Source organism: Aptenodytes patagonicus, chromosome 3 (genome assembly GCF_965638725.1).
Source record: "Aptenodytes patagonicus chromosome 3, bAptPat1.pri.cur, whole genome shotgun sequence".
Taxonomy (NCBI): domain Eukaryota; kingdom Metazoa; phylum Chordata; class Aves; order Sphenisciformes; family Spheniscidae; genus Aptenodytes; species Aptenodytes patagonicus.
This window is the reverse complement of record NC_134951.1, coordinates 1,081,661-1,102,731: the sequence shown is the minus strand read 5'-3', so window position 1 is coordinate 1,102,731 and position 21,071 is coordinate 1,081,661. Positions and strand designations below refer to the sequence as shown.

At 61.3% G+C, this 21,071-nt stretch overlaps 2 protein-coding genes across 2 annotated transcripts in view; one reads left to right on the top strand and one right to left on the bottom strand.

Moving 5' to 3' along the window:
* HADHA (hydroxyacyl-CoA dehydrogenase trifunctional multienzyme complex subunit alpha) overlaps positions 1-10,750 on the top strand; it is a 29,142-nt gene extending 18,392 nt beyond the window's left edge. Inside the window, exons 11-20 of the mRNA XM_076332474.1 lie at positions 113-222; positions 512-646; positions 1,301-1,472; positions 2,189-2,275; positions 4,602-4,742; positions 6,560-6,628; positions 7,011-7,206; positions 8,108-8,222; positions 8,813-8,958; positions 10,129-10,750. Of these exons, the coding sequence (XP_076188589.1) occupies positions 113-222; positions 512-646; positions 1,301-1,472; positions 2,189-2,275; positions 4,602-4,742; positions 6,560-6,628; positions 7,011-7,206; positions 8,108-8,222; positions 8,813-8,958; positions 10,129-10,274 (1,317 nt within the window). The 3' untranslated portion in view covers positions 10,275-10,750. The remainder of the gene's footprint in view (positions 1-112; positions 223-511; positions 647-1,300; positions 1,473-2,188; positions 2,276-4,601; positions 4,743-6,559; positions 6,629-7,010; positions 7,207-8,107; positions 8,223-8,812; positions 8,959-10,128) is intronic.
* A 1,095-nt stretch (positions 10,751-11,845) lies between these two features.
* GAREM2 (GRB2 associated regulator of MAPK1 subtype 2) lies at positions 11,846-19,735 on the bottom strand. The gene is made up of 6 exons (XM_076332472.1): positions 19,624-19,735; positions 17,175-17,315; positions 15,387-15,517; positions 14,045-15,160; positions 13,150-13,313; positions 11,846-12,994 (listed from the first exon to the last, which is right to left on the bottom strand). Exons 1-6 carry the CDS (start codon positions 19,733-19,735, stop codon positions 12,133-12,135), a joined length of 2,526 nt encoding a protein of 841 aa, XP_076188587.1. The 3' UTR covers positions 11,846-12,132.
* Between the last annotated feature and the right edge of the window lie 1,336 nt (positions 19,736-21,071).

Sequence of the window (21,071 nt, the reverse complement as noted above, 5' to 3'; positions counted from 1 at the left end):
GCAGTTACACGGGTGGCTGTGCTCTCCCCTTGCCGTGTTTTTGATGGGTGCGTGCTGGAAGTGAGACAGCTGTTAAATGCCAGACTCTGCTTCCTTCTTCCCTTTCTTCCAGAGCTTTGGCCAACTTGCAGTGACTAAGGAATCCAAGGCGCTGATTGGACTTTACCACGGGCAGGTGCACTGCAAGAAGAACAAGTTTGGAACACCTCAGCGAGAGGTCAAGTAAGTGCCAGCGTGGGATGCCTGAAGAGCAGTGGGAGGGCCTCTGCTAAAAGGGTCTTGGGACCGAGTGGCCTAGAGTCCCAAAAAGAAGCGTAACAGAGCAGAGAGATTTCCAGCCTCCAGAAGGCTAGTCCTCTGCAGTTTGGAGGTCTCGCCCACAAGCGAAATCTTCTTGCGTGACCTCGCTAAAAATAGTGCCTGGGTGGACAGGATCTGTGCAAGTCTGACAGCAGCAATGGAAATTCAGCTATTTCTAGCTTTGAATGTCCCCTGGTCCTTTTCTACGCAGGACTCTGGCAGTGCTGGGAGCAGGGCTCATGGGAGCTGGGATCGCACAGGTTTCAGTGGATAAGGGACTGAAGACCATTCTGAAGGACACAGCACAGCAAGGCTTGGACAGAGGACAGCAGCAGGTCTTCAAGGGGTATGTGAGTTAAAAGGAATTTGCTTGGGATGGGATGGGGCGGGGCTGCCTTCAGTCAAAATACTCCTCTGCTTTCAGGCAGTCAGGAACTTCTGACACCTCTGTTCCTTTGGAGTCTTCTACCATCAGATGTCACAGAAATGCTTTCTTTTAAGGTTGCCCTATGCAGTGTGCTGGGATATTGCTACGAAATAGGCCCAGTGTATTCAGCCTTAGCTGCTTAGGTAGGTAGATGACCTAACAGATGAATGCTTTAGCTTTCAGATTCAGCAGTAGCTTATAGAGCTAAGGGGGGAGGGAGTAATCCTGGCTGCCTAGAGGCCCATGTCATGGGAGGCATTGGGTCAGACTTCTGAAAAGCTGGATTTCGTTCCCCTGTCCTCCTGGCTCAGCAGTAATAGTGCTCAGCTGTGCATGGTCAGAAATGCCGGCAATTGACCTTCAGACTGATGCACCGGCTGAGTTGTGTGAGCATGGCTCTCCTTTTTCCAGATGGAAGGAGGGGCCAGTAGGCAGAGTGACAGTCCTGCTGGATTGGAGATGGTGTTTTGGGTCCCAGCTCCAGGAGGGAGGGATGCCCTTGGTGTTGTGGTGCCACCTCTAGCAGTCTGGGCTAGCCTGCCCAGGAGCCATGACAGAGCTGTCCTTCCCTAGGCTGAACGGCAAGGTGAAGAAGAAGAGTCTGACATCGTTTGAGAGGGACTCCATTCTCAGCAACCTGATGGGCCAGCTGGACTACAAGGGCTTTGAGAAGGCAGACATGGTGATTGAGGCTGTGTTCGAGGACATTAACATCAAGCACAAAGTGCTGAAGGAAGTGGAGGCCGTGAGTATCGGATCTGAGCAGCTTGTGCTAGATGTGGCCCCTGTATGGCGGAGACTCAGGGTGTCCTGTCCTGTGATGCTGGCTTTGTCACATCTCCTTTGTGCTGTAGTTTGGTGCTTGGTGCAAGTTATTTATGTCAGTACATGGGTGAGTGTCAAGGGCAGCCTTCCTATTCGCTAAGGATATTCACTGTTCAATAAGGGGTCACTAGTTCTAGCTGAATGGGGCAGTTCTGACATTCCCCGACTCCTGGGAGCTGCTCCAAAAAAACATTGGCATGACAGTAATGTCTTTTGGTGTCTCCACTTTCTTTTGGTTCTTTACTTACCATCTCTAGCTTGCTGCCACTGCTCTTTTCTGTTCAAGAGCACATTTGGGGAGATAACTGTGTGGTAAAGGAGCTGGTCTGTGCACCTTTCTGAAGTCCCGCCCTGCAGTGTCTAATGTAGTTGCAATGGTCTGGCAGAAACGTGGGGGCTCTGAGAGTAATATTGCAGACCTGGGGAGAGTTCAGGGGAAGACAGATCTGGCTGACTTGGGCTGCTGCTTTAGAATTAGTTTCTAATGCTGTCTGCCCTGACAGAGAAAGTCAAGTTTGCCTTGTTTGTCAGGGTTACCAGGTGGTGGTACTGTTCTCTCAGGGCTCTGCGCATCATGCTCTGGATCTGACTCCGGAGCCTGTGCATTTACGCTGTCTCTTCCACCCCCTGCCACAGGTGATCCCTGCTCACTGTATCTTCGCCAGTAACACATCTGCCCTCCCAATCAGCCAAATTGCTGCTGTTAGCAAGAGGCCAGAGAAGGTGAGTACCCGGTGCCACGTGCCTGCTATGAGTCTGCTCTGCGCTGAGCTGCCTGTTAGTGGCAAACTGGCTTTGCTGTAGGTGAGCGCTGGGATCTTCTGCTTCCTCAGAACGTGAAACAGCTCATCCTCTGCCCCCAGTGCAAGCTTTGAACAAAGAGCTTGTGGTCCTTGGTCAGGTAGGAAGGGGATGAAGGTGGACTCACCCCCAGTGTGATGTTGGCGAGGCAAGGTGCAGTAGGGAGGTGAGAGCACTTCAGGAAACGTTAATGCACGCAGCGGGGCAGAGAAGCTATGGAAGGACTCAAGCTGAGAGAATTCCAGCCGGGAAGACTTCAGTCATTTTGATAAACTGATTAGACATAGGAGTGACTTGCCATGATGGGAAAATGCCTTCTCGGGGAGAAGGCACTACCCTAAGCAGCAAAAAGGGAAGAAAAGTCGGTGGCTGGAAGCTGAACTCAGAGGTGCTGAAGCCTTGGTCAGCCATGGGATCAGCGCCTGAGGAGGTGGTGGGGTTTTCTCTCTGGCTCCAAATGATCCATGTGAACAGGATACCAAGAGCAGCATAGCAGCTTGTGGCAGAGTTTTGGAGCAGAGGACTTCTTCATCCCTTTGCTTGAAGTCTAAACAGCGTATAAAGTAGTGGTATCCTCATCCCTTAGCCCAGGCAAGCACAGCTGAGTAGGAACGCTGCTTCATGTGGAGCAGCCTGCCCTGAGGAACGTGCTTGGTGGAGTTACCATCTGAGGGGTGTGAATGCGCTGGATTGGAAGGAGTCAGCTGCGTGCTGGTTTTCATTGCCGTGTGTGACTGCCAAGGGCACCTGTGATACCTGCTAGTGTGAGGCTGGCAGATCTGACACGGGCCCTGCAGGAGACCAGACATGACACCGCAGCATCTGAAGTAGTGTGAGGGATCTGCGTGACCAGGGGGAGTCACCTCCCGAGGGCTAAGCATCAGTCTAGGGCGGCCTTGATATAAAAAGGGAGAAACACTTCTCCCTCATTTGAGGAATCGGCTTTGCCTACCTGGGGCTGCAGAAAATGAAGGAAAGGGCAAGCAGTTCTCCTGTGAGATAGTCCCATCTCCCTCTCTAAAACAGGTGGGATGGGGAAGCAGTAGCAGCTTGGGCAGAAGGAGGGGGAAGCTCTGGAACTCATCTGGAAAGTGTTACACAAATGCAAAAGCACAGGTGCCCTTGGCTGGTTCCCTAAACTCCTACAAGGGTCTCGAGTACTGCCCTGGTCAGTACATTGCCTCCGCTGCTTGTCTTCCTGCAGAAGTTCTGTGGACGTCTGCAAAGGTCGTTGAGTAACAACATGTGTCCGCTCTGTTGGAGGTTCCTGTGACCTTCGTGAGCCTCTTCCTGGTTTGCTGTCGGACCTTGGTTGCGTCGGAAATGCAAACTGAGTCAATTTGTTCATACTTGCAAATAACATCCTCTTGCTGTATAAATTGCCTGTGTAATGGCTCTTTATGGGGAAACTAATAGGAAATCAGTTAAGTAATTAGTGTATTTTCTTTAATTAGTTTTGCAGTCTGCAGCTCTCCTGCAAGGTGCCTCTGACTTATACAGATCTTAGTGCCAAGTGTGGCTTCCAGGAGGCATGAAGGTGACATGCTGATTACATGGTCGTGTTAAGAAAGTGAGGCACACAGCCGAATAATCTCCACTTGAATGCTGTTCCCAGAGGAAGGCTGCACTTACCTCTGTAATTAGTTTCTGGAAATGTGCCTTCTCATCCTTAAATTCACTTCATCACAAAAAAAAAAAAAAAAAAAAAAAAAAACCCCAAAGCAGAACATTCACAAGCAGAACACAGGGACTCTGCTCAACATCTGTCTCTGTGACTGCTGTTCCACTCTCATAGTCCAGAAGAAGCACCACCCAGGCGTGTGGCTCCTCTGCCAGCTCAGATAGTACCTGCAGATCACGCAGTGCCTGTAATTTGCCTGGGGACTTAGCTCGGCTAAGACTCCCAGGCAGGTTTTGCTGCCAGACTATTAATAAGTACAGAGAGAGCTGAGCAGCACGCTTGGTCCTGTAAGCATTATACCTAAATCTTCACTGAGGCAAGAGCTGTGGGGCATGTGCTGTGTCCTTGGGAAAGCCAAGGAGGGAAAGGGAGTTGGAGAGCACTCCCGTCAGAGAGGGATGCAGCGGAGTGTGTGGCTGAATGGCTAGTGCACTGTGGTGGTGGGTGCTGCAGCCCATGCTGGCCTGCTTCCCTCTGCAGTTGAGCGCTTGACTTGCCCAGCAGATTACGCTGGGAGCCAAAGTCTGTCTTAACCCTGCTTAATCCTGAGCTCTTCCTTCTGCCTAGGTGATCGGGATGCACTACTTCTCCCCTGTTGACAAAATGCAGCTGCTGGAAATCATCACCACAGACAAAACGTCCCAGGACACAGCTGCTTCCGCCGTTGCTGTTGGCCTCAAACAGGGCAAGGTGGTCATCGTGGTAAAGGTGAGGGAACACTGCGCAAAATATGAGCTGGGGTAATAAATAAGGGCAGGCTTGTGCACTAAGGGGAGGCCGAAACGTGGCTGTGAATACACTGGCATTAGCTACTCATGCTGAGAAGTAACAATGGAGGTTAGAAGGCGGCAGGTGTCCAAGTGATCCCTCAGGTGTCCTCTGGAGCAGCCATGGAAGGCCAGAAGTTGCAGGAACAGTCTAATCAGCCAGCACAAGATGCTGGCAGTCCTGTTCTACACAACTTCATAGAATCATAGAATAGTTTGGATTGGAAGGGACCTTTAAAGGTCATCTAGTCCAACCCCCCTGCCGTGGGCAGGGACATCTGCAACTAGAGCAGGTTGCTCAGAGCCCCGTCCAGCCTGACCTGGAATGTTTCCAGGGATGGGGCATCCACCACCTCTCTGGGCAACCTGTGCCAGTGCTTCACCACCCTCAGCATAAACAGTGTCTTCCTTCTATCTAGTCTGAATCTCCCCTCTTTCAGTTTAAAGCCATTCCCCCTTGTCCTGTCGCTACAGGCCCTGCTAAAAAGTCTGCCACCATCTTTTTTATAAGCCCCCTTTAAGTACTGACAGGCTGCAATAAGGTCTCCCCAGAGCCTTCTCTTCTCCAGGCTGAACAACCCCAACCCTCTCAGCCTTTCTCCATAGCAGAGGTGTTCCATCCCCCTGATCACTTTCGTGTCCCTCCTCTGGACCCGCTCCAACAGGTCCGTTATGCTGAGGGCTCCAGAGCTGGACGCAGTGCTCCAGGTGGGGTCTGAAAGGAGGCTGAAATCTGTAGTGGCATCTGAGATGGAGCAGAGTCTGGACAGGACTCTCACCACCTCTTCTCCCTGGCAAGCTGCAAGGGCAGAGGGGCCTGTGAGCAGTAACCCTCCTCTTTCTGGATTTAAATCTTTTGTGAGAGGGGGCAGAAATAGACATGCAAGTGTAGGGGAAGAGCTGTACCAAGCGGAGGCGGAAGACTGAGCACAGCACAGCGAGGCAGGAATTGAGAACAAACCGCTGTGATCTGTAGGAAGAGGCAGCAGAGCCTCAAAAAAGCCATGGGCTTTGAGTGGTTTGTTAGGCTGACAGCTGCTGTTGAACACACGGCCCTCCAAAGGGAGCTGGTCTCATGTTCTGTAGTAGAAAGCATCAGTGATGCTGTTTCAGCTGTGTGGGAGGTTCAGCCAGTGGGCTCAGGGCAGTTTGAGTGTATTTTTGGATTGGTCTCTTCACTGATGTGTGAGGTTGCCAGCAGCGCTGAGCAGGTCTCTCCTGTGGTGCTGGGAAAGCTGGCTTGTCTAAAAATGCTCTAGGCATCTCTAAAGGCCAGTGGAGATACAGTGCTGCTTCTCTAACCCTCATCCCCACATCAGATGCATCTCTGAATGGCAGTTTGCAGCTAATCTGTTGCTTCCTGACTTTGTGAGTAATATCAGAGGTGAAACATCTGGTTTACGCCTGTTTCACTTGTGCTGAGCACCCTTTCCCCCTATCAGCCTGTTGGGCTTGGCTGAAGCAAGGGGAACTCTGCAGCCTGCTTGGGACCTCCAGGCACTGTTTCAAATAAAAACACTCTGGTGGGAGCTTCCAGGGAGTAAGTTCATGGAAGTCTTCGAATACTGCTGAGCCCTACAGGAAAAAAATATTCTAGCAGTCGATAACATGCTGTTAGAAATGGAGTTCGGTGTGTCTGCCCTGCATGTCAGTGCCTGAACTGCAGCCTGGGCTGTGAAACGCAGCTGTGCTGCTGAGAGAGGCCGTGTTCCTGCAGTTTGTACTCACCTGCCTTCCTGCTGCACTCCTCTTCCCTAGGACGGGCCTGGCTTCTACACCACCAGGTGCCTGGGGCCGATGCTGGCAGAAGTGGTCCGAGTTCTCCAGGTGTGTATCCCATCAGCTACCGAGCGTCTGCCAAATAGTCATGTAAACTCTGCTGCTTCCTTGCCCCAGATCAGGCTGACCCCAGCCCTGACCAAGGAGGAAGGTGGGTAACCAGCCCTGGTGCCCATGGTTGTCCCCAGCCTGCTCTTGGCTGAGCTGTGGTCTGATGAGACCTGGTGCAGGGCAGTGATGAGGCTCCCCACGTGGCACCAGGGAAGAGTCAGGACTGGCAAGCACGATTACACTCTCCTGTCTGTAATCAAACGGCTAATGGGGCTGGTCGCAGTCCGTGGCTCCAGATAAGCAAGGGCTTTCTGCCCCCGCGCTGGTTTTCCAGGACCCTCACCCAGAGATACCATTGCTTCCCCTTCTGTTCCTGCAGGAGGGCATTGACCCAAAGAAAATAGACGCCATCTCTACGGCCTTTGGCTTTCCTGTGGGTGCTGCCACGCTGATCGACGAGGTGGGTGTGGATGTGGCCACGCACGTGGCTGAGGACCTTGGCAAGGCCTTTGGCGAGCGCTTTGGAGGAGGCAGCATCGAGTTGTTCAAGCTCATGGTGGAAAAAGGCTTCTTAGGTGAGACGCTAGGCTGTTTTAATTGAACATGTTTCCCTTTGTTCAAGGAAGAGTACTAGCATCCATCAGCCTCTTCTGCCTCAGGTGAGAGCAGTCAGAGAACAGCCCTGGGAATGGGTTGGGAATCCCTCCCAGCTGTACCCTGGGTAGACCTTTGGCTGTGGCCAGACCTTCCTTTACAGAAATGGCAGCAGCAGGCAAAGATGCTGCCCAGAGCAAAGGCAGCAGACAAGATCTCATGAACCTCTGTCTGGCCCCTTTGTGAAACCTGCGCAAGCGCTCTGGGACATGGGGAGCAAATGGCTGGAAATAAACGTGCTCAAGTGAAACAAGCCCTGAACTGAGGTTTAGAAGCTCCGTGCAAGGAAAGATTATGGCTCTGTCTGCGTGGCAGAAGCTGTGCCCTGGTGGCACTGGGTGCCAGAGGCAGCTGTGCCTCTGAGCGTGCCAGGACAGAGCAGCATCCGTCAGTGGGACCTGCACTTGGACCATGGTAGCTCTCACCTTCCAATGACCCTTGCTGTGACCAGACCCCTGGCAGAGAGGGTTGCTCAGGAGATCTTGTCATCTCTGTGCCTTGCTCCCAAGTGTGGACGAGGACCGTGTCTTTTTGCTGCTCTGGCCACGGAAACGGTGGCGTTATTTGACTGTCCTCTGGACCTAGTGAAGGCATTAGGGCCTGGCAGAGTGGCAACATCTTGCCAAGGAGTCAGCTGGACATGGGCCCCCTTCCCTCTGTCCTTGGTGAGGCAGCAAAGAGGCTCGCTCTGAAGTGGAGACGCTGGGAGGATCTGCTCATGCTAACAGAAGCAGGAGTCACAAGAAGATCAGAGGTGAAGGTGTCGGGAGCAAACGGGACACGTGGCAGGATGTGACTGTCTCTTTTTTTTATCCCCGGCAGGTCGCAAGGCAGGGAAAGGCTTTTATATTTACCAGGAGGGGGTGAAGAACAGGAGCGTGAATTCTGGCATGGATGAGATCTTGGCACGGTTTAAAGTGCCAGCCAAACCTGAAGTGTAAGTAGCTGTGCATGCTTGAGCGGTGGTGTGGGCTGGCTCTCACCCCAGCTCCTTCTGCCTCTGAGCAGCGGCGCAAGGGCTGCACCAGGCAGCGCTGGAGGACGGTGCTGAACATGGAGTCACTCCAGATGGCATTTGGCTGTTCCCAGCTGGCGTGCAGGGGGGCAGGCTGTTGGCTCTGGAGAGCCTGTGCTAGCAGGAATGGGGCATCCTCGAATTTATCAGCATTTGCTTGGGCACCTTTGCAGAAAGCTTTTCTGTGGTGGGGCTTGTCCAGGCAGGCGGGTTGGTGCAGCCCCTGCCATGACCTTCCTGGCGTCAGACCTGTTGTACAGCCTGGCACCGAAACATCTCCTGGAGCAGTTCCCATCTGGCCTGATCGAGCCTTTGGCATTCTTACGTGTCTGCTTCAGGACACGTCACAGAACTTTGTCCTTATCCTCATGTGGACAGGGACAGTCTCAGTGAGAAACCGTTCTCTCCCCTACCCCAGGCCTGGCTCTGTCCCCAGTCTGTGCTGGCTTCACGTGCTCCTCCATCCAGCTGCTGTGTTACCTGCACAGCCCTTACAGACTCTTTCCTTGCAGCTGTACTGATGAGGACATCCAGATGCGCTTCGTGACGAGGTTTGTGAACGAGGCAGCCATGTGCCTGCAGGAAGGGATCCTCAGCAATCCCGTGGAGGGAGATATTGGTGCTGTGTTCGGCTTGGGCTTCCCGCCGTGCCTGGGAGGTAAGCGGGTTCAGCTGGGGTTTGGGCTAGGCTGCATGGCTTGGCTCAAAAGCTTCCTAGTGGGCTTGCCTAGTGGGCTCTAGCCACCAGAAGCGAGTCAGCTGTTAAGGCCAGGTTTGAGCCGCAGTCTGACAAGCCTGAGTGTCCTTCTCCCATGTAAAGCCTGAGCCAGAGAGGTTCCTCTAGCGTTCCCGCCCCACGAGAGATGGCAGCGAGCCTGAGAGCTGCTGTGAGACGTTTCTGCCAGGACCCTGTGGAGTTCCTCTGCTGGTACACAGCTGTTTCACAGAGCTGTGGCTGGTGAGGATCAAGGGACTCTAACCAGGCCGTTTGCTGTGTCTTCGGGTTTGAATAAGAGGGCAGAGCCATGCTGGCCCCAGCCTCATCAGTACTTCCCGTGAGAACTTCAGCGGAAGAGCTTTTACCATGCCTGATAGTCGTGGGGGTATAGGTTGAACGGGAGACTTGCAAAGGCCCTACATTTTTAAGAAATCCCTGGCTTTTGTGCAGCCATACGGTGCTCGGTGAAAAACGAGGCTCTGGTATCTCATCTCTTGCCGCTGCTACTTGCCTGGGCGGGCGGGCAGGCGTCTTGCAGCACTTCTGGAAACCTGGTCTTGTGCTGCACACAGAGTTGAGAAATGGTGCCCGAGGATGCACCGTTCTCCCCGTGCCTGCACGTGGCACGGATAAAGCTGAGCTGATAAACCTCAGCCATGGTGCACAGCACTTCTCAGGCCAAGGTACTGGCCAAGAGCATGGGCGAAGTTCTCCTGGCCCCATCTGCAACCTGGCTGGGTGGCTGTGGCCGTGGCCAGGGCAGTGGATGAAGCATGAGCTGAGGTTTGGGTCACAACTGAAGGATACTAAGGGCTCTTGGGCATGAGGTGGTGCTTCTGCTGAGTACCTAGCACTTTCCCTCCTTGAGGCAAGCTCAGACTAAGGGAGCAGTCCCAATTATCTGTGCCCCAGCTTGTCCCTGGCAATCCAGTCTGCCCTCCGCTCAGCGCAGGTGGGCAGGCAGGGAGCAGGGTCCTGCGTTGCCCTGCCAAGAAGCTGGGCGTCTCTTTCGGAGAAGGACGGATCAGCCGAATCCAGTGCTCTCACCCTTCCAGGCACCTTGGTGCTTCTCGCTTCCCTGTCACAGATGTGTCCCCCTGTCCCCGGCAGGTCCCTTCAGGTACGCAGACTCGTACGGAGCCAAGCAGCTGGTGGACAAGCTGCGGAAGTACGAGGCCGTCTATGGCAGCCAGTTCACGCCGTGCCAGCTGCTGCTGGACTACGCCAACAGCCCAAGCAAGAAATTCCACCAGTGAACGTGGCCTGACGTTGCCCACCCATGACACACCGACAGCTTGAGCCGGGGTGACCGGCTCTCCAGCAACACCCCATTCTCTAGGTTAATCTGCAAAGCACCCGGGGGAGGCAGGGGAGGAAGGAGGCTGGCAGCGGATTGCCTCGTGGCTTGTAGTCATTTCAAGTGCCTTATCAGCTGCTGCGTGTTGGGCACGTCCATCCCATGCCAGCGTGGGCCTGGTGGCTCCTTGCTGGAAGAGAGAATTTCTTCTGTGTTCACCTCCACGCTGCGACCTCCGGAGCTCCCGGTCTGGCAGGCAGCATCCAGCACACATCTGGCCCTGAGGCCTTGCCTTTCCGTAAACCTCCAACAATAAATCCCCGTCTCCTGGGTTTGGACTCCATGCCTGCTTCTCCTCCCCTCTTGTTGGGGCAGCAGCCTCTCAGCACCGAGGAAGGGAACTGCTCGAGTCGGAAATAAAGCGTTCAGGCAATCCTCTGGGGTCCTCTCTGTGCTTGCCGGCTGCGAGACCCACAAAGGGGCTGCTGGCGGTTGCCGGAGGGTGGGGAAAGGCAGGGGAGGGCGGCAGTGCAGAACAAAGACCGGCTCTGTCACCTCTGCCATCAATCAGGGTCTGCGAGGAGCCTCTGGCTCTTTTGTCTGGGCCCGAGCGCTGCCACCGGGGTTATCCTGGCAGATGGACCCGCCTGTAATTGCAAATCAAGCAGCCAAAGGCCAGAAGGGTCCCCCGTGGGGAGAGCTCAGTTTAAACTAAAAGGCTTTAAATCTCTGTGCACCTGTCAGTAATTTCAGAGCTGGCCTGGCCTCCGGCTCCCCGCCATGCGCTGTCTCCTCGGGCTCCAGCCTTTTTCCTGTGCCCTGGCAGGGCTTGGGCCAGGAGCTGGGTGATGCTGCTCTTTTCATGTCACGTTTGTGTTCGTTTCTCAAAGCTACCAGGACAAAGTCGGGCTGAGACATCGTCTCGCCATGCCTCTGCTGCCTGCCGGGAGGCACCGGGCTGCCTGTGCAGCTGGTAACCAGCCTTCAGCCCTCCCTGGGGGGGGATGCAGCAGCCCCTGGGACTTGCCCCCTGCATGGAGGGCTGTGCAGGAGCTGTGTTTGCCGGGTCTGAGCCTTGTCTGGGGCAGCCCTGCTCCCCCCGCGTGGCCGAGGGGCTGGAGTCGGGGCTGGGGAGGTCTGGTCCCAGACCTTGCCGTTGCTGTGGCTCCGTCAAGCCCTGTGCAGCGGGGCTGGGGGAGCTCAAGGGTCCATGGGGCACCTCACCATGGGCCCTGGGAGAGTCGGGTGCTTCGGGTGGTGGATGCAGCCCTGAGGACAGGTCTCAGCTTCCCTTCCCCAGGGTCGGCCGTGTCCGTCAGGCAGGGGAGCTTCCTTCCAGGGCCCTGAAATCACCCTGGGGTGCAGGCAGCCCGGAGCAGCTCTGAGAGCAACGCGTTCCCTTGCATGGAGGACACAGGTCCCTTCCCACCTCGTGGGGAGGGATGCAAGGATGGGGGTGACGCCCGGAGCCTCCATCCCTGCCAAGAGCCCCTTTCCCCTCCTCCCCGAGCAAGAGGCTTCTCCGGTGGCTCGGTTTTTCTCCCATACTTTTATTACGCTAATCCACAAGGATTAAGTTAAACCAGTCAACGCAAACTCCAGTATTTTCCAGCCCGTTTGGGCCAAAATTACCGTCCAGTGTTAAAATGGAAAGGGGGGAGGGCTGGGCAATAGGGCCGAGTTGCTGGGGGGGAGGAAAACCCACTGCCGCATCGGGGCACCCCCGGAGCGGGGCAGGGCATGGGAGCAGGGTGAGCCAGAGCTGCGGTCCGGGTGGCTGGGGGACACCCGCGGTCCAGGGGGTCCCCGGTGCGCGGCTAGATCTTGGGGCGCCAACCCTTGATGAACTGCATGATCTTCTTCACCTGGAGCTTGGTGAGGCGGAAGTCGTCGGCCAGGATCTCCTCGCTGAGCTGCACGAAGATGCTGCCGTCGATGCGCTCGCGGGCGAAGAAGCTGACCACGTCCTCGGAGAGGCCGATGAAGCGCAGGCACTTGGAGACCTCCTCCAGCGAGAGGGCCGAGAGGTCGGCGGGGGGCAGCCAGGGCGAGCCGTCCCCGCTGGGACGAGGGGCGGCCAGCGGGGCCCCCCCATCACCCCGTGCCACCGGTGGCACCTCGATGACGCCCTGCGCCAGGTAGACGCGGGTGACGCCGCCCTCGGCCCCGCGCAGGACGGTGGGCGAGAGTGGGGCCGCCCCGTGGATGACGATGCTGTCCCCCTCGAAGCCCTTGGGTGGGCGAGGTGGGGGGGACAGCTCCTCGATGGGGGCGAAGGGCTCTGGCGAGGAGGAGGAGGAGGGGGCGGCTGGGGCTGAAGGCGGCTTGGGCCACTCCGGGCTCTCTGGCCACTCAGCCGGGCTGGCGAAGGGGTTGAGCGCCCCGAAGGGGGCAAAGCGTTTTTGGGGGTGCGGGGGCTTGAGGCGGGGGCAGCTGCGATAGGGCTTCAGGGGGGGCTCAGCCCCTGGCAGCGGAGTCAAGCAGCCGCTGCCCGCCTCGGCGTACGCCCAGGGGTCCGACCAGGAGGTGGGGGCGGGCTGGGCGGCGGGGGGCAGCGCGGCGGGGGGCAGCGGGCGCCCGGGGGCCTCCCCGGCTTTGCAGTCGCCCCAGGTGCAGGGGTAGCAATACAGGGAGTAGGCGTCGGGCGAGGGCGAGCCGCTGCCACTCCGCGGGACCGACCTGCCGGAGGAAGGGGAGCATCACCATCACCCCGGGACCACGCTCCTCCCCCGGCCCCAAGCCTATGCCAGGGACATCCCACCCCGGGGTGCCAACCCGCCACCCCATCCCTACCACAGCATCCCGACGTCCCCGGCCACACCGGAGCCACTCACCCGTCGTGGAGCCCCGAGGAGTAGTAGGAGAGGCTGGGGCTGGGCGAGGGAGCGGGCGCCAGCTTCGGGCAGCGCAGGGGTGCTGGGGGGCTGCAGGGCACCGGGGGGCGGCTGCCCCTGGGCGGCACGGGGGGCGCGTTCAGCAGCCGGCACTCCTCCTTCACCTGGAAGGGGGGGGGGGGCGAGCGCCATCAGGCCCCCAGTCACCGGTGCCGGGGGATCTGCCCCCAGGACCCCGCGGCTGGAGAGGGCGATGGGGGGCTCGGGGGCAGCCAGCCCCGGTCGAGCCACGAAGCTCTGGGTACCAACGGGGTGGGGGATCCCCAGGGAACTGGGTACCTCATGGTGAAGGGGAGCCCAAAAATTTGGGTACCTCATGGTGCAGGGGAGCCCTAAGGACTTCAAAAGCCACAGTGCAGGGGAGCCCAGAGGCTTTGGGTACCCCCACGGTGGTGGGAAGCCTGAGAGATTTGGGTACCCCATGGTGCAGAGAGCCTGGGGAACTGGGTACCCCATGATACAAGGGTGTCCTGAGGATTTGGGTACCCCCTGGTGATGGGGAGCCCTGGGGAACCAGGTACCCCGTGGTGCCGGGGACCCCAGAGGATTTGGGTGACCAAACAGAACTGGGGGGGGACCCCGGAGCCAGGGGACAGGGGCTCCCAGCCCAGAGCCCCGCAGCACCCGGGGAGGGTCGGGCTGGCTGTGCCGTGGGGCTGACAGCACAGCCCCGGCCTGTGCACCCCCTGCCCACAGCGCAGGGTTGCTGGCGGAGCCGTGCTGGGGCTCGCTGCCCGGCTATCCCGGTGCATCACCCCTGGCCAGGAGGGCTGGCGGCAGGTGGGACCCCAGGGGCGTCATTCCCCATCCCTGGGGACAGGACCGCGGCTCTTACCGCCTCTGACTTGGGTGGCACGGGGGGCGGGGAGTCCCCGCGGGGCTCATCCCCGGGCACGCCAGGGCAGTGCGGGGAGCCCAGTGGGGTGACGGCCCCGAAGGAGACGAGGTCCTGCCGGCCGGCGCCGCTGCCGGGCTCGCAGCAGCCCTCCGGGCTGGGGTTGCTCCAGAGCTCCTCGTAGGGGATCTCCAGCGGCTCCTGAGTCCTGAACTCGGGCTCGGCCCAGTCGGGCGTCATGTACTCCCGGTCGGGGTCGGGGAAGTCGGGCAGCGGCGGGCGCGGGGTGCCCCCCCCGACGCCCCGTGGTCCCTGGCAGCGGGCGACGGGCTCCCGGGGGACCCCCGTGGTGCAGGCGCAGAGGGAGAGGCGCTGGAGGGGCTGGCTGAGCTCCTCGCGGGCGCAGGCAGGCAGGCAGAGCCGCAGGCGCCGGGGGCTGGCGCACTCCTCCGAAAAGTCAGGTTTGGCCTCCCGCACGGCCCGTGAGTACTCATCGGGGTTGAAGCGGTCGTGGCAGTATGCGGCACTGTCCCGCAGCAGCTTCTCCAGCTGGGGGTCCCCGGCGAGCAGCCCCTCGGGCAGCTGGAAGCGGGGCATGTCAGTCAGCAGGAGGAAGTGGAAGGGGACCAGCTCGTCCCGGCGGAGGATGCAGCACAACACCACCGTCTTGGAGATGATGCTGACCAGCTTGTAGCAGTGGCCCTCGCGGATGGCGTGCAGGTCGTAGGGGTTGCGCGCAGGGCGGCTGGGCACGGCCACGTTGACGGGCAGCCGCACCTTCTCGATGATGCTGCGGATGGTGTGCTCGCCCTCCTGCAGCCGCAGCTCGAGGGGGCTGCGGGTGCTGAAGCGGCCCTTGCACTGGAAGGGCAGGCTGAGGCTCTCGTTGGTGCGGTGGTTCATGCAGATCAGGCAGGGCATCTTGCCCTTCACTTGCCTGGCCCCCACCGCCGGCGCCGCCTTGCCCAGCTTCCGCAGGATGGTGTTGAAGCGCGACTTCTCCTTCACCGTCTTGGCGCAGAGGATCTCCGCTTGGCCCATCAGCGTCAGCTCGTCCCCCGCGTGCAGCGTGAAGTTGTACACCTCGCTGTCCTCGCTGAACTCCCCCGACACCACCTGTCCCGGGACAGCCCCACCGTGGGACCCGCTGCCCTGGCACTGTCCCCTGGCGTCCCACCACCATCCTGTAATGTGCCACCACCGCACCCTGATGCCCCACCACCATCCCCACCACCAACCCCTGATGTCCCACCACCATCCCCTGCTGCCTCACCACCACTCCCTGACATTCACCTGCTATCCCACCACTGTCCCCTGCTGTCCCCTCTGTCCCCATACCCACCTTCACGCTGAAGGTGATGGCCTCCATGACGAAGACGCGGTCTGGGAAGATGCTGGCCACCTCCTCCACGCTGTTGAAGTACTGCACGGGCTCGCGGATGTCCCGGTCCTGGTCCAGCAGCTTGAACTTCCCTGCATGGGACAGCCAGACCCACGGCGGTGAGAGGAGCCCATCTCCAGGGCCTGGCCGCAGGCACCTGCTGTGACCCACCTCGGGGCCAGCACCGCCCTTCATGGGAGGCAGCCACCCTCCAGGCTAGCCTGGGGTCCCCATCACATTTGGGGGGGGGGGGCATCTCTGTGGGTAGAGGGGTTCACCCAGTGTCTCCAAGTGCTGCAAGGGGACACCAGAGCATCCTCCCCATACCTGTACTCCGCACACGCAGCATCAAGGTGGGCTTTTGCGTGGGACAAAGCACCGGGCACACGGGGTGTCTCAGCAGTGCCGCTCTGGCACCCCCAGAGCTGCAGGAACACCCCAAAGCAGCCGCAGAAATGCCCCGTGGACAGAGGAACCCGCCTGGAGCAGGGCCAGCGAAGCAGCCAAAATCACAGGGAGCCCCATTGCCCCCTGAAACCCAGCCCCAGCCCCGCTAGGGCTCCGTGACACCACCCCCACCACTCCCCTCCACCCCCCCCATGCCTCGGGCAGGAGAGCCACCGGGGAGGGGACCCGAGGAGACGACCCAGGGGCTCAGCAGCAGAGCCGGCAGCGGAGGCGACGGCAGGAGCAGGGACCGGAGGGGGGCTGCAGCCGGCAGTGAAACTGCCGCCATTGGCATCGGCTCGGCAGGGATGGACCTGAGGGGAATATTAATCCCCCGATGTGTCCATGCCAGCCAGGTCCACCGCTGCCAGCCCCATGCCAAGCGGTGCTGGGGCCACGGCTGCCCCTCGCCGCGCAGGGTCCCAGCCGGGGCCACGGCACCGGGGACACAGGAGTCAGTCGAGGCTGGAGCTGCGGTGCCTGAGCCGGGGCCAGCCCCACACACCGGGGCGGCCAGCTCGGGCACGGCCGAGCCCCTGAAGCCAGTTAACACACTGCCCAGCCCTCCCCTCCTCGGCTCCCCCCTTGGGATGGGCGATTAACCCCTCCCCCACTCCATTTCCCATTATTTATTTATTAGCAGGACTCATTACCGACATGATGAGCACTTAGAGTGGTCATTAAGGGTCTTGCTACGGCGGCTGCCGGCATCTCAGCACCTTCGTCTGCATCGCCAGCCCCAACCCCGGTCCCATCCCCATCTCATCCCCATCCCTGTCCCTATCCCATCCCCGTCCTCATCCTCATCCCATCCCATCCCTGTCCCCAGCCCATCCTATCCTCAGCCCATCCCTGTCCCTGTCCCAACCCTTCCCCATCCCTATCCTCATCCCCATTCCAGTCCCCATCCCCCTCCTGTCCCCATCCTCATCCCCATCCCATCCCTGTCCCCATCCTCATCCCATCCCATCCCATCCCATCCCATCCCATCCCATCCCTGTCCCCATCCCTGTCTGAATCCCATCCCATCCTCATCCCCACCCTGTCCCAGCCCCCCCCCCTCCCCCTTCCCCGCAGCACCCTGGCTTTGGGCTGGGCGCTGGCAGGGTGGGAGAGGCGGCGAGCAGCCCCCGAACCAGAGCATCTCCACCCCAGACTGGGCCGTACTGGAGCACCCCCAGTTCAGCTACTGGGGAGGGGGGGGAGGGAGGTAAAGGGGGGGGGGGGGGGGTGTCCCAGCCCTGATGCCCCAGGGGACACCGACACCCTTGTCCTCGCCCCTCGCGCCCCGGCTGCCCCCACCTGGGTACTGGAGCGGGATGTCGATTTTGGGGCCGATGACGTAGTGTCCCTCCTCCAGGCTGTGAGCCGTCACCGTCGTCCACTGCCGGCAGGAGTGGACCAGCAGCACGTCCTGGGCGCTTACCCCCTCCACACACTCACCTGCCGGGGGACGGGGCTGTCACCATCCCCAGGACAACCCCCCCCCCCCCTCCCCGGAGCACCCGGGGGTGGCCGGCCAGGAGCCGGACGGCCGGACGGCCGGGCAGCCAGCCGGAGGGATGAGCAGGTGCCCGCTGCCAAGAGCCGCCAGTTGCCCAGGAAACAATTTCTTTGTCCCCCCTGAAAAGCTGCAGCCGCCGCAAACAAGAAGTTTATTGAGACGGGGCCAGCACAGGGGCCCCCACCACCACTGCACCCCGCTGCCCCGGCACCCACCCCCGGCATGGCCCCGAGCACCCACCCTGCTCCGGAGGGAGCACCTGGCTCCGGAGGGGATGGAATCTGCTCTGGAGGGGAGCACCACGAGCTGGAGGGGGGGGGGGCACGCTGCTCTGGAGGGGCGGCACTGCCTGCACGGCCACTCCGGGGTGACGATCCCTGCGCTGATGCCTGTGCACCCCGCAGTGCACCCCGCTCCCCCTGCTCCCCACCCAGCCTGTGCATGGGGGTCACAGCCACACACACCCCCACTCCCCCACACACACACCCACACCCTCACATACACCCACCCACCCCCACCCCTCCGCCCCCCAGGCTGTGTCCCGGGGAGGTTGGTGAGGGGGCACGGTGGCTCTGAGCCCCTGCCAGCCTGGTGCCACCACCGCCTCCAGCATGTCACCCAGAAAGGGTGACGAGGGCACTCAGTGCCTGGCCCCATGGCTGGGGGGGCTGGGGGGCGGCCTGGGCCCTGCGCACCCCCCACACTCACACCCCCACCGGTGCTGGCCCAGGCAGCACATCGGGCTGGGGCAGGAGCCCCAGGGATCCAGGTGAGAGGCAGCCCCCGGCCCCCCCCCCCCCCCCCCCCCCCCCCGGCCCCCCCCCCGCCTGGTAGGGGCAGCCCTGGGCCCCCACAGGAGAAGAGGCCAAACATCAGCAGCCCTGGACCTGGGAGAGCAGCTTGGTCATGTCTTACCTGGCCCTGCAGCCTCCCTCCCTCCTCCTCACCTCTCCAGCCTTCCTCCCTCCCTCCCTCCTCATCACTCCAGCCTCCCTCCCTTCTCCTGGTCCCTCTAGTCTTCCTCCTTCCTCCTCCTCATCCCTCCAGCCTTCCGCCCTTCCCCGCCTCACTCATCCAGCCTTCCTTCCTCCTCATCCCTCCAGTCTTCCCCTCTCCCTCCTCTTCATCCCTCCAGCCTTCCTCCCTCCTGTTCCCCATCCCTCTAGCCTCCCTCCCTCCTCCTCACCTCTCCAGCCTCCCTATCTCCCTCCTCGTCTCTCCACCCGCCATCCCTCCCTCCAGCCTTCCTCCCTCCATCCTCCTCCTCATTCTCAAGCCTTCCTCCCTCCTCCCCAGCCCTCCGCCCTCCACCACTCCCTCCTCCCTCCAGCCTTCCTCCCTCCCTCCTCCTCCTCACTCCAGCCTCCCTCCTCCTGGTCCCTCTAGCCTCCCTCCCTCCTCCTCACCTCTCCAGCCTTCCTCCCTCCCTCCTCATCATCACTCCAGCCTCCCTCCCTTTTCCTGGTCCCTCTAGTCTTCCTCCTTCCTCCTCCCTCCTCCTCCTCCCTCCAGCCTTCCGCCCTTCCCCTCCTCACCCCTCCAGCTTTCCTTCCTCCTCCTCCTCCTCCTCCTCCTCACCCCTCCAGTCTTCCCATCTCCCTCCTCCTCACCCCTCCAGTCTTCCTCCCTCCTGTTCCCCATCCCTCTAGCCTCCCTCCCTCCTCCCTCTACCCTTTCTCCCTCCTTTCCATCCTTCTAGCCTTCCTCCCTCCTCCTCCTGACCTCTCCAGCCTTCATTCCTCCTCCTCACCTCTCCAGCCTCCCTCCCTCCTCCCTCTACCCTTTCTCCCTCCTTTCCATCCTTCTAGCCTTCCTCCCTCCTCCTCCTCACCTCTCCAGCCTTCATTCCTCCTCCTCACCTCTCCAGCCTCCCTATCTCCCTCCTCATCTCTCCACCCTCCTTCCCTCCCTCTAGCCTTCCTCCCCCCTCCTCCTCCTCATTCTCAAGCCTCCCTCCTCCCCATCCCTCCGCCCTCCACCCCTCCCTCCAGCCTTCCTCCCTCCCTCCTCCTCCTCACTCCAGCCTCCCTCCCTCCTCTTGGTCCCTCCAGCCTTCCTCCCTCCTCCTCCTCACCTCTCCATCCTTCCTCCCTCCCTCCTCCCTATCACTCCAGCCTCCCTCCCTCCTCCTCCTCCTCGTCCCTCCAGCCTTCACCTCCCCTTGTGTACTCCCTCCCTCCCTCCCACCCCAGCGCCCCCCCCCCCCATTCCGCCGCCCCCGGCCCCCCCGGCCCCGGCGCCGCTCACCCTGCCCCAGGCAGACGAGGGTGGGCAGCCGGCACTGGCTGACGATCGCATCGAGGGGCAGCGCCGCGGGGCTCCAGCGGAGCCGGGCCAGCCCCGCCGCCAGCTTCTCCATCGCATCGCGGCTCAGGCCGGCCCCGGGCCGCGGGGGGGGGCGGCCGCGCCGGGCTCCATCGCCGCCGCCGGGCCGGGGCAGCGGCGGGGCCGGGGCCGGGGGCGGGGGGCGGTGGGGAGCGGGGCAGCCGGGAGCCGCCCCCCGCCCGCCCCCGGCCCCTCCTGCCCGCCCGCCCCGACAGGCGGGACCCCCCCCGCGGCGGGGGCGGGGGGAGTCGGCGGCGGCGGCGGCGGCGGGCGGGGACCCCCCGGCGGGACCCCCCCCCTTGGCCGGGCATCCCCCCGGCGGGGACCCCCCCCGAGGCGGGGGCTGCTCCCGGGGGTGCCCCGGGGAGGGCGCGCCGTCCGGAGGAACCGCTGCTCGCCCGGGGGTACCGGGGGGGGGCTCAGCCCCGCCGTCCCTGGTCCCTCCGGGGGTGCCGGGGGTCTCAGCCTCGCCGCCGCGGGTCCCTCCGGGGGTGCCGGGGGGGGCTCAGCTTCCTTTGGCCGCCGAGGGAAGGGAGCGAGGGGTGACCCGGAGTCCGCACCCCCCCCTCGCTGCCGGATCAGGCCCGGGGACAGCGCGGGGGGGGGGCGCGGAGCCGCTGGGACCTCGCCGGGGGTGTCCCAAGGAGAGGGAAGGGAAGGGCCGAGACGTGGCGGGGGGCTGCGGGGGGGCCGGGTGGGGTCGGGCGAGGAGCCCGATGCCGCCCTACACCCCGATCCCCCGGCAGGGACCCCCCGGACCCAGCGTTGCCGCACAGACCCGAGGCACGAGTGGCATCGGCACACGGAGCAGGGACCCCCCGCCCCAGCGATGGGTGCCGGAGACCCCGACCCCTCTTCCAGGGCCTGACTCGGCGCAGGGGTGAGGTCCTGGTGGGGGTTAGTGGGGGGGGGGGCCCAAAGGCGCCATCGGAGCAGCAGCAGGGATCTCTGAGGCGAAGCCCAAACGTGTTGGGGGACACAAAAAACTTGTCAGAATACGCAGGGACGGGGACAGAGCAGGGACGGGAAAGGAGCAGGGATGGGAAAGGAGCAGGGATGGGGACAGAGCAGGGATGGGGACGGAGCAGGGATGGGAAAGGAGCAGGGATGGGAAAGGAGCAGGGATGGGGACAGAGCAGGGATGGGGATGGAGCAGGGATGGGGACGGAGCAGGGATGGGGACGGAGCAGGGATGGGAAAGGAGCAGGGATGGGGACAGAGCAGGGATGGGGATGGAGCAGGGATGGGGACGGAGCAGGGATGGGGACGGAGCAGGGATGGGAAAGGAGCAGGGATGGGGACAGAGCAGGGATGGGGATGGAGCAGGGATGGGGATGGAGCAGGGACGGGAAAGGAGCAGGGATGGGGAT